The sequence below is a fragment of the Dipodomys spectabilis genome, unplaced genomic scaffold (genome assembly GCF_019054845.1).
Source record: "Dipodomys spectabilis isolate Male_0828 unplaced genomic scaffold, ASM1905484v1 ptg000096l, whole genome shotgun sequence".
Lineage (NCBI taxonomy): Eukaryota > Metazoa > Chordata > Mammalia > Rodentia > Heteromyidae > Dipodomys > Dipodomys spectabilis.
The window spans coordinates 14,489,877-14,505,865 of record NW_024870773.1 but is presented as its reverse complement, the minus strand read 5'-3'; the positions used below and the strand labels follow the sequence as shown (position 1 = coordinate 14,505,865).

Genomic DNA, 15,989 nt, shown 5'->3' with positions numbered 1-15,989 from the left:
CTACATATTTTTCATTTAACAAGGTTGCTTAACAAAAGTCATCATTTTATAAGTGAAGATACTCAGAATGTACAGTGAAGTAAGTCATGCCCAAAGAGACAAAAATCCTATGTTTTCTTTCATATGTGGAAGCTACATTTAGCTAACAAACTCATAAATACGTTGGGTGGTATGTACGTGTAAATAATGTAGATTCCAGGGAGACCTGAGTTTAAGTTCCCAGAGAAACAAAAATCAAAATTCAATAGAATAAATCACCAGGGAAGTACTCAAAAGGGTACTCAAAAGGGATGGGGAAGGGGAAAGGGGAAAGAAGTAGATGAATGAAAAGAAGAATGGGAAAATGCAAATAGGTATCCAGTATATATCCTGGAAAATTAAGAAGAAATGGAGGGACAAAGGGTGAACAAGTGTAGCAGTGGTATTCACTAAACACTATGTTGAAAATGAACTATACAACTTGTGGGTGAGGACAGTAGGGAAAAACTGGGAGAGAGAGGGAAGGGTGACCATGTCCAATAGGAAATGTGCTCTATCTGACTTATAAAACTGTAACCCTTCTTGTACAATGATTTATTCTGCATGTCTTGGATGATCTTCATGTGAAAGCAAAGAGTAAATGTAGGAAACCTCTAATCCATTGACAAACATCAGAAAACAAGTGAAGAAAGGATAAATTTGACCTATCATCATTAATAACTTCTAAACAAGACTTACAAAACCAGTAAAGGAAGCATAAAAGAAATATTCTCTACTTGTCCATGCCAAGTCATGTGGGACTTTCCCAAATTTCTGGGCCATAAAACCAGAAACAAAACAAGATGATTAATGTTGTATAACACTGAATTTGTAATTTTTCTCTATATCAATATTAACTAGAAGAGGAAAGAATACTTTTGATATAATCAAACTTGTCTACAAAATCTTATAGTTAACAAGTATTCAGTGATATACTATTGGACATCTCTACCCATCACTTGTACTTAGCTTTGTAGTGGAGGCTTAATCTGGAGCAATAAGTTAAAGAAAAGAATAACAGTGATAGGCTGGGAATATGGCTTAGTGGTAGAGTGCTTGCCTAGCATGCATGAAGGCCTGAGTTCAATTCCTCAGTATCACATAAATAGAAAAGGCCAGAAGTAGCACTGTGGCTCAGAAGGTAGAGTGCTAGCCTTGAGCACAGACTTCAGGTACAGTGTCCAGGCCCTGAGTTCAAACCCAGGATTTGCAGAAAAACAAAACAACAACAATAACAGCGATAAATGGAAACGGCTGGGCATGGAGACTCACATCAGTAATCCTAGCTGATTGGGAAGCATGTATCAGAAAGAGTAAATAGAAAGATTGTGATCCAGACCAGCTGAGGCAAACACTGAAGACCCTTTTTGAAAAACAATGAAAACAAAAAAGGATGAGTGTGTGGCTCAAGCAATAGAGTACCTGCCTAGAAAGTATATGGTCCTGAAGTCAGGAACTGGTGGCTCATGCCTATAATCCTAGCTACTCAGGAGGCTGAGAGCCGAGAATCACTGTTCAAAGCCAGCCCGGGCAGGAAAGTCCATGAGACTCTGCTCTCCAATAAACTACCAGAAAAGCAGCAGTGGCACTGTGGCTCAAGTGGTAGAGAGCAAGCCTTGAGCTGAAGAGCTGAGGGATAGAGCCCAGGCCCAGATTTTAAGTCTCATGGATGACAAAAAAGAAAGAAAGAAAGAAAGAAAGAAAGGAAGGAAGGAAGGAAGGAAGGAAGGAAGGAAGGAAGGAAGGAAGGAAGGAAGAAAGAAATGGCCCTGAGTCCAAACTCTAGTAAATAATACTTGAAAAAAAAATACCTATTTCCTGTGTTGGGGACAGAAAATGTTTTTCTCATTCTTTTTTCTATTTCTCCCTACTTTCAATCTTTTTCCATGAAATCCTTAATAAAACTTTAAGAAAATTGAATTGATCAATTTAGCAATAGGGCCATAATCCAAGTAAAATGCATTATATTTCTACATACTAGTATTAAAGAGAAAATTAAATTTTAGAAAGTTAGTATTTCACATAGCATAAAACATTAAATATTTATAAATCCATCTGTCAAGATAGATGGAGAAGTTCAACACTGAAATCTATAAACCATTGCCAAGGAATATTGAAACTAAGCTGAGCAAAAAATCAACATAATCCATGGAAAAAGATATGTAGGATCATTGTTGAAAGATCACTTCTTCCTAAGATGGTGACAGATTTAGTGCAATGTCAAGTCCAAAATGTATACATGCATATGCAAAGAATATAGGGTGTGTAAACATAGGATTTTTCCCTATAAGATTTCAAGCCGATGTGGCATCAGACTAAACAAAGAAACTGATAGGAATGAGAAATGTCACTGATAGGTACACAGACTTAATAGCAAATGCAGTGGGGCTGTCTCTAATTTTCATATATAAAAACATTATAGTTAAAAGGGTTTCTGAGAATGAGTATTATCAGGGCGGGGAAGGTGGCTCAGTGGTAGAGCACTTGCCTTGCATGCATGAGGCCCTGGGTTCGACTCCTCAGCACCACATAAGCAAAAAGAAAAAAGCAGGAAGTGGCACTATGGCTCAAGTGGTAAAGAGCTAGCCTTGAGCTGAAGAGCTGAGGGACAGCGTCCAGGCCCAGAGTTCAGGCCCCACGACCGTACCACCCCCCCCCTCCCCAAAAAAAAGAGTAGCTGCATGCTGGTGGCAAACACCTGTAATCCTAACTACTCCACGGTATAACCCCTGTTTTCACTAAATTTGATGTTGGTATAATATGTGGAGGGGAAGGGAAAAAATAAAATTTTTAAATAGGGATACAGATGGACCCACTGCAATAATGAGATGTACAAGACGTTATGTCAAAAATGAACTTTACAACTTTGGTGGGGGGGGGGGGGAGATGGGAAGGGATGTGAAGGGGAAACAAAGGAGGAGGCAACAATGCTTGATAAGAAATGCACTCATTACCTTGCCCATGTAATTGTAACCCTCTGTATGTTATTTTCACAATAAAAAAAAGAAGGCTGAGATCTGAGGATTGCCGTTCAAAGCTAGTCCAGGCATGAAAGTCTATGAGACTCTTATCTCCAAATAACCACCAGGAAACCAGAAGTTCTGCTGTGGTTCAAGTGATAGAGTGCTTGCCTTGAGCTGAATACCTCAGGGGCAGTGCACAGGCCCAGAGTTCAAACCCCACAACCAACAAATTACATATATATATATATTATATATATATGCTGATATCAGGGCTTGAATTTAGGGCCTGGTGCTTTTTTTGGCCTATTCTTGCATAGCTGACACTCTACCACTATTTTTAAGAGAGGATAAAGGAGTTGATTGCTAGGCACTCAAACCTGGCCAGTGCCAAAAAGGAGTTTGGTTTGTGGGGAAGGGTAAACCCTGGGTTTTATACAAGCTGGTTACACACACACACACACACACACACACACACACAAAGAATCGGGTCATTCATCAGAGAGTCAAAGGTCAGTCAGGGGTGACAGGACAGGTGTGCAATTTAACTCCAGGACAGGTGTGCAATTTCCACCTTGCGGGCTTTCTGTTAGCCTTTCAGCTAGTCCCACCAGTTCTGCCCCAAAGCCACATTCCAGGAGACCTTCTCACCAAACCACATTCCAGCAAAACTGCCACAGGGAACAGGAGTTACTAGGGAGGGGTAACTGTTTACTTCAGCCATGTCTCCAGCCTAGCATTTTGCTGGTTAATTGGAGATAAAGCCATGTGAACGTTTCTGACTGAGCTCACTTCGAACCTGCATCCCTCAGATCTCAGCCTCCTGAGTTGCTAGGATTACAGACATAGACCACTGGTGCCTAGAAAGAATGCTATATCTTAACCCCTTCCAACATATTCTCATTTGTTAGCTTTAAAACATAAAATGAGATCCAATCCATTTTCAGGTTTATGTGGTATTGAAATGAGTACCATCTGTGGCTCCCTCCGTATCATTCAGAACATCACTGGGAGAGCATCATGAGCTCCTGGGGTTTAGCTTCTCTGCACATGCGCGTACCTGGCTGCTCCGTTTCCCATCTCAGTGTGAAGCCCCTCCCGTTTCTCAGATGGTCAGAAGAGAGGTGGAGGTAGAGCGCATTGTCGCTGCTGAGGACATCCTGTGGGCGCTGGTAACCACAGAACCTTCCAAGGGGAAAAGCTGCGGAGGAGTCTCCGTCGTGAATCTGAAGGAACTCATATGGACAATTGTTCGCTTGCTCCAATTCAAAAAATGTGAAAGTGATACGCAGGACCTAAAACACAAAGCCATGGTGTATTAATTTTCCATTCCCCATGTTAGTTCTCCTAACTAGAATGGACTCCTATAGGACGATACTTACGGATCCCTAGCAATTCTAGGGATTGTGTGCAGCAATTCTACATCTGGTAGGAAAGACTTGTGTTTGAAACACTGCTAAGACCAGGGTAAACAAATGCAGCAGTGGTGCTCACTGGTCACTATGTTGAAAATGAAGTCTACAAGCTGGAGATGGGAATGGAAGGGAAAAACTGGGAGAGAATGAAGGAAAGGGTGACCATCACTCCCCAAAGAAATGTACTTATTTTGAAATTTACTTATGAAACGATAACCCCTCTGTACATCACCTTAATAATAATAATTTTTTAATTGCTACAACCACCAAGTAATCTCAGCTTTACGGGAACCAGAGATCATAAAGATTATACTTCAAGGCCAGCCTGGACAAAATAAAATTATCAAGACACCATCTTTACAAATAAATAAACTAGGCATAGTGATGCATGTGTCTAATCCTATCTACACAGGAGAGAGAGGTCAAGGGATCAAAGTCTGAATCCAGCCCCATTCAGAAATCTTTTTTGAAAAATAACTAAAGCAAAAGATGGCTGAGAATGTGGTTCAAGAGGTAGATCACCTGCCTGGCAAGAGAGAGAATGTGAATACCACCCCAGTACCATCAAAAACAAAACCTAAAAATTGCCATTACAAAATTCCAATTAATTAATATCAAAATTTACAGTCCTTGAAGACACTGAAATGCTATTTATTATATCTGCATAAAATAGATGTAGATATATGTGTGTGGATGGATGGATAGATAGACAGATAGATAAATAGATCGATGGATAGACAGACAGACACAGACAGAAAGATAGATAGATAGATAGATAGATAGATAGATAGATAGATAGATAGATAGATAGATAGATAGATAGAATGGTGGGGAGAAGATACAATCCCAGCAAAAACAAGGTAATTTCCCTAACAAATTGATAATAAACACATTGAAAGTTTTTCACACAAGAACTTTTTCTTGGAAACTGTTTTCAATGTTAGGAAGCAGAATTTGTGAAAGCTAAATGGAAGGAAGGAAATTCATACAACATGCCCACTGGGAAATTTCTCTTGGAATTTATTCCATTGTGCGCTTAACAGAAGCCAAGAGCCCTTCCCACCCTCCTCAAGGGAAAGCAACATTTTGCAGGCACTTGCACAATGTCTTTTGTAGTATTACTTGGCTAGAAGAAATTAATAGGATTTCAAGAGAAAATATCTACTCAAATGGGCCACTTTATTTGAATGAATATAGGAGCTGGTTGAGAAACAAATATGTAGAATACTGAGTAGGTCATGTCTGGAATGAAAGCACTGAAACCCAATGGCTCCCATTTCAATTTTTTTTTTTTTTTTTTTGCTAGCCCTGGGGCTCAAACTCTAGGCCTGGGTACTGTCCCTAAACTTTTTTTATCCCCCCAAAGCAAGTGCTCCACCGCTTTAGCCACAGCACCTCTTCTGTTTTTTTCTGTGATTAACTGTAGATAAGAGTCTCTTGCCAGTGGCTTACGCCTATAATCCTGGCTACTCAGGAAACTGAGATCTGAAAATCACAGTTCAAAGCCAGCCCGGGCAGGAACATCTGTGAGACTTCATCTCCAACTAACCACCAGAAAACCAGAAGTGCTGTGACTGAAGAGCTCAGGGTCAGCGCCCAGGCCCAGAGTTCAAAACCCATGACTGACAAAAAAAAAAAAAGGAGTCTCATGGCCTGGCTAGTTTCCAACTCTGATCCTCAGATCACAGCCTCCTGAGTATCTAGGATTACTAGTACTCAGCTCCATCTCAACATTAAAAGTAATTGTATCACACTTATACAACCACTTTGGAAAGCAGTCTGGAGGGTCCTTAGAAAGCTAAAGATTGATCTCCCTTACGACCCAGTCATACCACTTCTAGGCATCTACCCTGAACAACAGGAACCAATATACAAGGACACGTGCACCTCCATGTTTATTGCAGCACTGTTCACAATAGCTAGGATATGGAAACAACCCAGATGCCCCACCACAGATGAATGGATCCAAAAATTGTGGTATCTATACACAATGGAATATTATGCAGCCATTAGAAATGACAAAATAATGGCATTTGCAGGGAAATGGATGGAGCTAGAAGGAATCATGTTGAGCGAGGTAAGCCAAGAGCAAAGAGACAAACAGTACATGGTCTCCCTGGTAAGTGGATGCTAAATCCAAAATGTTAGGTGATACGACAAAACTAACAGGACTTAAGAAACAAAGAACTCCCACTCATCTGGTCGAACCACTACTAAATACTCCCATGCTGCTGATCACATGTATGGTGTATATGTGTACACCGTTATATGTTATAGACTGTGACAGACAATTTGCTCCAGGAAAGTTAGAATGAACTTGTGACTTTAAATGAGCATCATTATTCCACAATACTGTGAAATTCAGGAAATTATGTAATCACTTAATCACAATTTAAAAAAAAAAAAAGAATCTCGGGGAAGGTAGGGAGGGAAGGAAGGGATGGTAGGGAGAAAACAATGGAGGGGGTAACAATGCTCAATAGGAAGTGTACTCATTGCCTTGCTCATGTAACTGTAACCCTCTGTATAGTATCTTTACAATAAAAAATAAAAAATTTAAAAAAAAAGAAAACAAAGTAATTGTATCACAGATAAGAGGCACAGGCTTCTGGAGTCTTATGGTTGGGTCCTTCATATCATGTACAAGCTACCATACCTGGATAACTTTCCTTACTGCCTGACAGTTTCCTCCATTGTACATGAACTATGTACACACCTGACCCTGAGACATTTGATAAGCCCTCCCAATACCAGTCACCAATTTTGTGTAATGCTGAGAAGATTAAAATCTTTTTTTTTTTTGGGGGGGGGTCGGTCATGGGGCTTGAACTCTGGGCTTGGGAAGTGTTCCTGCATTCTTCAACTCAAGGTGAGTGGTTTACCACTTGAGCCACAGAGCCACTTCTAGTTTTCTAGTAGTTTATTGAAAAAGAATGGTTTAAGAGATGAGTCTCATGGATTTTCCTGCTGGAGCTGGCTTTGAACCTCAATCCTCAGATCTCAGCCTCCTTAGTAGCTAGGATTACAGGCATGAGCCATGGGCACCTGGCTAAGATTAAAATCTTGATGATCTTCAAACACTACTTTCTCAGTAACAGCAGGACTTTACCAGTTAACTACTAGCTTGCTGTCAGCCAATCAAAGAAGATAAACATTCATCAGCAGACAGTGTATGGGCTTGGGAAGCAAACTTGACATTGAGATTCAACTACTTCAATTACAAATTAAATGGTGCTTAAAAACAAAAACTCAATGGCTGAGAAGGTGGCTCAGTGGTAGAGCACTTGCTTTGCATGCATGAGGCCCTGGGTTTGATTCCTCAGCACTATATAAGCAAAAAGAAAAAAGCTGGAAGTGGTGCTGTGGCTCAAATGGTAGAGCGCTAGCCTTGAGCTGAAGAGCTGAGGGACAGCACCCAGGCCCAGAGTTCAGGCCCCATGACTGGACCCAAAAAAAAAAAAAACCTCAATGTAACTTCTCCTAGTTTCTATTATTTAATCTATAAAATGCACATAGGACTACTTATTTTGAAAAATTAACTTCAGATTTTTTTTAAAGGTAGGCAAAATACCTAACCCAAAGGTGGGCATTTAGTAAATACTGAACACACACTAGCATAATTATGATATGTACTCATGTGCACACACATATCCTTATTGAAATATACATAGGACATCTCCATTGGGGCCATGGTTGCTACATTACCTTTCCCACTTCAGTTCGGATAACCCAGAAGCAGTTAACATCACGCTCATATTGAGTGTCGAGAGCTGTATAGCTGATGCTCCCATTCGGCTCTGAAAGGGACCCTCCACACACTGCAAGGGAAAACAGGAAGAAATAAGGAAGAGGCTACACAACTCTTGTCTTCCATTCCCACCTCTGTGTCCTCTGACTCCAATTTCAACTGTTAAGCAATCACCTTCACCACAAGCTTTTCTTGAATTTATTCTCCCATCCTCTACCCTGATCTGAAACTTGACTTCATCTCACACAACTTAGTTCACAGCTTTAGTTCAGCCGTATTGTGTTCATCTTTTTTTTCCACTAGAAGGTGAGTGGGGAATAAAAGGAGACAGTGTTTCCTGCCCCCCGTTTTCTCAAAGGGTTTACCATTTTCCTAAATACATGGTAACATCTCAATAACTATATTGATTATGAATCAGGAGTCCTAAGTGACTGGTCGAGTAGCCAGAAGAGACTTTATGGAGGCCATTTGGATGTAAAGTAAGAATAGCCACCCCTGGATGGGGAAACAAGGAGAGAATTTGGGAGGATCTTGGGAAAATTATCCCAAACACAAGAACACAGTGAATGTTCATGGCACCAGTCAGGCAGAGAAAGAAAAATGTCTGGCTTGCATCAGAAGATAACTGAAAGGCAATCCCCAACTATAACAGGTAATGATGAGAAGCCAGTGAACATCCAGAGCAAGAGAGAGGCATGATTAAGAGACATTAAATACCTGCTCTACACAAAGTAGAAAACCACAAGAGACAATGCTAGCGAGGAATTTACTTCTTTTGAAGAAAAATTCTTCTGACTTGAATTGAGGTTCATAAATACCTACCTTATGGATTTCTATGCCATTTCTACAAGGAAAGGTCATTCTGTACATTTGAGCAATGGACCCAGGAGGCAAGTAGGAGTGGAATGTCCGCAGAAGGACTCATTAAAGGATAAGACTTCTGAGCAGTAGCTAGCTATCTGGGGGATAAGAAATGCTGACCATACCTTGCTGGGCAGTCTGACAGTGATCTCCGGTCCAGGAACTCGTACACTCACAGCTGAAGGAATTAATGCCATCTACACAAGTTCCCCCATTCAAACAGGGGTTGCTTGCACACTCATTGATGTTTTCTGAGCAGTTGGCACCAGCCCAGCCTGGTTCACACTTACAAAGATAGCCTGTGACTGTTTCCTGTAGAGAACATAAAAACAGAATACCATAAAACAAATGAACAGGAAACAAGAGAACCAACCCAAATAAGGATGAAAAGTAACCTAACAGGAGCTGTATTATATTAAGTATTTTCAGTAGTCAAATTTACTAACAATGATAATCATTAAATATAACTTACTCAGATGAAACTGTAAGCTTTGTTGACTATTTTGTAAATCACTGCAGTAAATTTTTAAAAAGAAAAAAGAAAAAGGCCGGGTGCTAGCTACTCAGGAGGCTGAGATCTGAGGATCGATCGCAGTTTAAAGCCAGCCCGGGTAGGAAAGACCGTGAGACTCCTATCTCCAATAAACCATCAGAAAACCAGACGTGGCACTGTAGCTCAAGTGGTAGAGCGCTCGCCTTGAGCTGAAGAACTGAGGGACAGCGCCCAAGCCCAGAGTTTAAGCCCCACAACCAACCAAAAAAAAAAAAGAACTGAGCCAGGGTAAGGCTGTAATCCTAGTTACTCATGAAGTTGAGATCTGAGAATCAAGGCTAAAAGCCAGCCCGGAGGTGAGACTTCCAATTAACCACCAGAAAACTGGAAATGGAGCTGTGGCACAAAGCTCCAAGTGGTAGAGAGCTGGCCTTGAATGAAAGATCTCAGAGACAGTACCCAGATGCTGAGTTCAAGCCCCATGACCAACCAAAAAAAAAAGAAAGAAAGATAGAATTGATTTTTCCTGAGAACTAAACTACTACCTACCTTTATCTGTGAGTTATTCATCAATCTTTTACCATAAATTTTAATTATATAAAATGTATTTTGTAGATGCAAGAACTAAATTTACTCATATTATAATATTCATTTCCCCTAAAAAAAATAGAAGCCTCACTGTGCATTGTCCATGTAGACAGGGATGGCCAGAGCAATGACCACTGAGAAGCACGCAACCATTCGGCCCATAACCATTTCCTGTATATCCAGGCAAACAGGTGCAGAGAGGTAAGGACCCTGTCAGAAAGAAAAATGCAAGCATAAATATAGGAATCCTTCTCAGGATAATCAAAGGGCCATTAGTAAATTCAGGTTCTGGTGCCTAAAGAACAGACCACCAATGGAAAATTTATACCTATCTATGGGCAGAGAAGACAAGGTACGAGCAGAAAATGCTGGCATCTTTATTTTCTCATTTTTATCTTAAAAGAAGGCCATTCAATATTTCTAATATTCTGTAAATGAATGGGCACTAGTGGTGCCATGCAATATGCCAGAAGGGAAATGGGAATTCTACATCATGCAAAGATTATCAGATAAAGAGGATTCTTATAATGTATCTGATTCTCATAATATGTCTGTTACAAGCAGTGTGGTCTACCCATACATAGACTGTCTTAGCTCCTTACAGCATCTGCTGTCGTCACCATTTATACCTTTTGAATTCAGAGCACAGCAGAGATGTTGTCTTGAGCAAGCACACACAGCTAGAACATGGACAAAACAAGGAACCCTTGGTGGGCAAGCACAGGAGTTGGACCTAAGTGGGCAATTCACATGGTCTCGTTTATGTGGCAGTATGGGCTGTGTCTTGACAGCTTTAACTAGGTCAGCCACCATGAAATGAATTTGAAACGTGACAGGAATTTTGCAAATGCAACTGTAGATTGGATAAATAGGAGGAGCAGTAACATAAACAAGCATCAAGAAAATGACAGCACCAAAATTTCTCCCACACTTCTCATGAGCTGCTCATGGTCATGCTATAAAGTTAAAACAATGACAATCTAAATGGGTTGAGAAAGACTGGATCAAATAGAATTTAAAATGTTTAAATCTTTCTAGACACAAATTCACATCTGTTATTGGGTAGGATATGAACAAAATAGATAGTGTAAGAGCATCTAGGATTTCACTCTGTTTAGAAATGGTCCTCATTCCAGTAGTTTAGAAAATTTCACTAAACAATGTCCAGAGACTTAATAGCAAAATATCTGTCACTATAGAGAAATTTTAAAACATGGAATCTCTGTTACGCAGCATTGCAGACACTGAATCACCGAAGATGCACTTTTCCTGTCTTTACTATTAACTATTTCAGCTAGATTCAATATACCTGAAACAATGATTATACTTTCAGCCTTCACCAGCAGCAGCGTTACCATGTGGCTCAATTCTCGCCAATGGTATAAAGAGGAAAAGGGGTGGCATTTCCTCCTACTTCTTTTCACCTTCTTATTGGCTAGAATTCAGTCATTAATTAACTGGCTTAATTGTCTTGGGAAATCCTAAGTCCAAGAAAATCACAAAAGAATGTAACCTAGTGTAATTTCCATTTTCAATTAGTGGGCACTGAATTTGGAGCCTTATGTTCACTAGGCAAGTGCTCTACTGCTTTAGTCAATCCTTTGTTTGTTTGTTTTTCTTTAGAGATTTTGTTCTAGCTTACTCCATTAGTAACCTGACTATTCAGCTCATGGACCACCTATCACTGACTGATGAGTAGCTAGGATTGCAGATGGGAAGCCACTGTGCCTAGCATTTTAAAAAATATCCAAGAAAATAGGTTTCATGAGGCTGCGAGGGTGGCTCAGTGGTAGAGTGTTGCCTTGCATGCATAAGCACTGGGTTTGATTCCTTAGCACCACATAAGCAGAAAAAGCCCAAAGTGGTGCTGTGACTCACATGGTAGAGCACTAGCCTTGACTGTCCTTGAGGGACAACACCCAGCCCAGAGTTCAGGCTTCACGACAGACAAAAAAAAAAATTAGTTTTCATGATATGAATTAATTTTTCATTTGAGGGTAAAAATAAGAATGTGTAGGGCAGATATTTTGGGGTTACAATGTGGAATTGTTTTAGAGGACCAAAGCTGGGAATGAGGCTTAGTGGTAGAGTGCTTGCATACTAGCATGCATGAAGCCCTGGGTTCCACTCCTCAGGACCAAAAAAAAAAAAAAAAACCCAGAAAAAGCCAGAAGTGGTGCTGTGTCTCAAGTGGTAGAGCATCAACCTTGAGAACAGAGAGGCTCAAGGACAGAATCCAGGCTCTGGGACCTGCAAAATAAACAAAATAAAATACCCAAGACCAAAGAATGAGGCGAGTCATTACCTAGAGACGAGAAGCACGATGCTTGTGGATGGCAGCCTCCATTATTGACCCGGCAGATGTCGATGGGAGTACATACTTTTCCATTGCCCTTGTAGCCTGATCAAAGCAGAGTGGGGATGGGGAGTGAGTGTCAAGGGTGTAGGAGAAAGGGAATGTCAATCTGAGCTTCAGATCCCATGAAGCGGGCCACGAAGCAGCCATCCAAACAGAAGACGTAAGCATAGGTTATAAACAAATAAAGTGTTTTCACTGAAGACAGAGCAACAAGTATTAGCAACCTGACTCCAAAAATAATATATTCTGACTTGTTTCTAACTTAATATGTTAAACATATGCTAAACATATGCCTTAGAAATATATATATATATAATAGAAACTAAGAATACTAAAAAAGTTGATGTTTGTTCATTTCAGCAACTTTGATATTCTTAGAAGTAAATTAATGCAAAAGTCTGAACTACTATTGCTTCATGTTCTTAAAACATGTAAGATTCAATTTGTGTATACATCTCTGTACTTCTTGGATACTAATTCAATAAGCATTAATGACTTCTTTCCAGAAAAAAAAAGGAAACAACAATACATTATATGCATGTGATTTGGTAAACTTTATCTGTAAAATATCTAATGAGTGCATTATATTAATAAATTATGTGTGAGAACAATAGAGCTATTGATCTGTAATTCACACAGAAGAATTTTCAAATTCTATATTATCTCAGTGTCCATTTCACAGTATGAAGGGGCTTGTGTACTGTTGGATTTTGACTGGTTTGGGGTTTTTAGTTGTTGTTGTCGTTGCTGTTGTTTGCTTTTTTGTCAGTCCTGGGGCTTGAACTCTGGACCTGAGTGCTGCCCATGAGCTCTTTGGTCAAGGCAAGCACTCTACCACTTGAGGCACAGTGCCACTTCTAGTTTTCTGGTGGTTAATTGGAAATAAGAGTCTCATGAACTTTTCCTGCCCAGGCTGGCTTTGAACTACAATCCTCAGATCTCAGACTCCTGAGTAGCTATGATTACAGGCGTGAGCCACAGGCACCCAGCTGGTTTTGACTGTTTTAAAATTTTCTTTCTTATAATGTAGTTGTAATCATGAATCCTGAGTTCACATATCAAATTCAATGTTTTCTACTACTCAATTTCTTTTTTTAGAATTCCTATGTTAAATTAAATGAAACACAAGATACTGTTTCCAAACATATGGGCTCTGTCATGGAATCAGGGGCTTGGTGCAGTACCTGGAGGACAGTCACCACATCTGAAAGATCCAAGTGTATTCACACACTGCACAAGTGGAGCCACTGAACAGCCACCATTATCAATCTCACATTCATTGATATCTTGGCAATAATACCCATTTCCTTGCCATCCTAGAAAAACAAGATTTGGAAGGTTAGCTATAGACCAGTTGACAATGGAGAAATACACATGGTTAAAACACATTAAACCTCTCTCTACTTAAAAAAGTCCTGTAGATTAAAAAGAGATATAACTGATCTGGGAATGTGGCTTACTGGTAGAGTGCTTGCCTGATGTGCATGAAGCCCTGGATTTGATTCCTCAGGACCACATAAACAGAAAAAGGCAGAAGAGGCACTGTGGCACAAGTGGTTGAATGTTAGCCTTGAGCAAAAGAAGCTCAGGGGCAGTGCCCAGCCCTGAGTTCAAGTCACAGGACTGGAAAAGAGAGAGAGAGAGAGAGAGATAACTACTGATAGCTATTAGCCCAAGTTGTCTTCAATTCTTAGAACTTCTGGCAAAGCAATGGGGAAAAAGTGGTACACCTATAGGCTGTAAATTAATTTATCAAAAACAATTTGGAAAGAGATTTGATGGTATTTCTTTTAAAATGTAAATACAATACATGTCCTTTGACTAAAAGTCCACTTCTTGAAATTAATTCTTTGGTAGAAAAATTATCAACATACTAAGATGGCAGTTTTTGTTTACTTAGAAGTGAAAGTCAGTGTCTAAAATGGGAATCCTGAATATTTTATGGCTGATTTGTACCACTGAATGCTAATAACAATTTCAACAATTCACATACATCCCTGCGTGTGCATATGTGTAAACACATAACACTGAAAGAATTTTTATCCTTCATATTTAATTGACTGTGAAATTTTAGCATACCAGAGATGGGATGTTTGTTTTAAAACCCTGTATCTGAGGGCTGGGAAGGTGGCTCAGTGGTAGAGCGCTTGCCTTGCATGCACGGGGCCCTGGGTTTGATTCCTCAGCACCACATAAGCAAAAAGAAAAAAGCTGGAAGTGGTGCTGTGGCTCAAGTGGTAGAGTGCTAGCCTTGAGCTGAAGAGCTGAGGGACAGCGCCCAGGCCCAGAGTTCAGGCCCCGTGACTGGACCCCCCCCCCCCAAAAAAAAAATGTGGCTTTCTACAAATTTTAGTTGCCTCAGGAAAACCCTGCACATTTTATTTCAATTTATTGCTATGTTTAAAAGGTCTAAACTTCTAGCATGCAAAAATGCCCTGCGCTACAAGTTACCAAGGGAATCAACAAGTGTGTGTGTGGTTCTTATGCAAAATGCAGGGATAGATTTAACAGCTCAGTTTGGACCCAGGATTTGGTAGGAGATCCTGGGTTCAAATCGATCTACTTGTAAGCTACATGGTCTTGGGAAACTTATTTAATCTCTCCAGTCCTAAAATGTGAAAAATATAAATTCCTACCACAACTCTTCTTGTAATTTCAAGAATTAACACTATTCCTTACACTTGAATGGGGCCCTAATGATGTTTTCATGAAGGCAAGCTGCCATGATGATAATATTTGTGCTTCACTTTCTAAGTACACCCAAGGAGTAGAGAGGCCTTGTGAGATCCATGAAGTCTTGATCTTGTTCATCAGTGCACCCAATACAGCATTTCCCTGATGATAGGTGTCTTACAAATACGTTTTCAATGGGTGATAATGGTGTCATAATAAGAGGAAGTTTAGATTCAAACCCTGGCAGTCTCTAAGTACCGACTCCATGTTCTCAGCAGTTCAGCGTAGGGCCTCTCCCAGAGATTCAGTCACTGAGGCTGTGATGGAAATCCCTATTCACAGTAAGGCCACAGGGGGTTCAAAGGACATGTCCATGTACTGGACAGTAGCATTAATAGAAAGAGGCCAAAAATTTTACCTGAGTTTTGCAGTTATCTGGTTAATATAGAAGGTGGGACTAGAGCACATGACTCTTGACTTCAAGTCTAGTTGGTTGATGGCTTCAGAGACCTAAGGTTAAAAGTTTCCAACTACGGCTAACCTTGCAGTTCTGGACAAAACACCTGCTTGTGTTAGGGAGTTGTTATGACAAGAATGGTCTTGTTTCCCATGTGTAGCAGAAACGAATAGGTTCTTGTGCCTTGTTCGCCTGGCTATGCAGGGCCTGGCTTCTGAGCCCTGAGGATGTACCTGTTGGGCAGGCCCCACAGTAGAAAGAGCCTTGGGTGTTGACACACGTCACAAGTTCTGAGCAAGGTGAGGGATCATGCAGGCACTCATTTATATCCTCTGTGCATGCAGGGTTGTTTGGAGAAAATGTCCACCCGGCTTCACAGATGCAGCTGAACTTGGGCTGATAGGGTGACAACAGCAT

General features: G+C 40.4%; 1 protein-coding gene across 1 annotated transcript in view; it reads right to left on the bottom strand.

Moving 5' to 3' along the window:
* Cubn (cubilin) overlaps window positions 1–15,989 on the bottom strand; it is a 233,934-nt gene that overhangs the window by 203,668 nt on the left and 14,277 nt on the right. The window contains exons 8-14 of the mRNA XM_042685932.1: window positions 15,806–15,968; window positions 13,627–13,758; window positions 12,389–12,484; window positions 10,175–10,293; window positions 9,128–9,314; window positions 8,099–8,211; window positions 4,039–4,273 (exon numbers count right to left, since the gene is read on the bottom strand). Of these exons, the coding sequence (XP_042541866.1) occupies window positions 4,039–4,273; window positions 8,099–8,211; window positions 9,128–9,314; window positions 10,175–10,293; window positions 12,389–12,484; window positions 13,627–13,758; window positions 15,806–15,968 (1,045 nt within the window). The remainder of the gene's footprint in view (window positions 1–4,038; window positions 4,274–8,098; window positions 8,212–9,127; window positions 9,315–10,174; window positions 10,294–12,388; window positions 12,485–13,626; window positions 13,759–15,805; window positions 15,969–15,989) is intronic.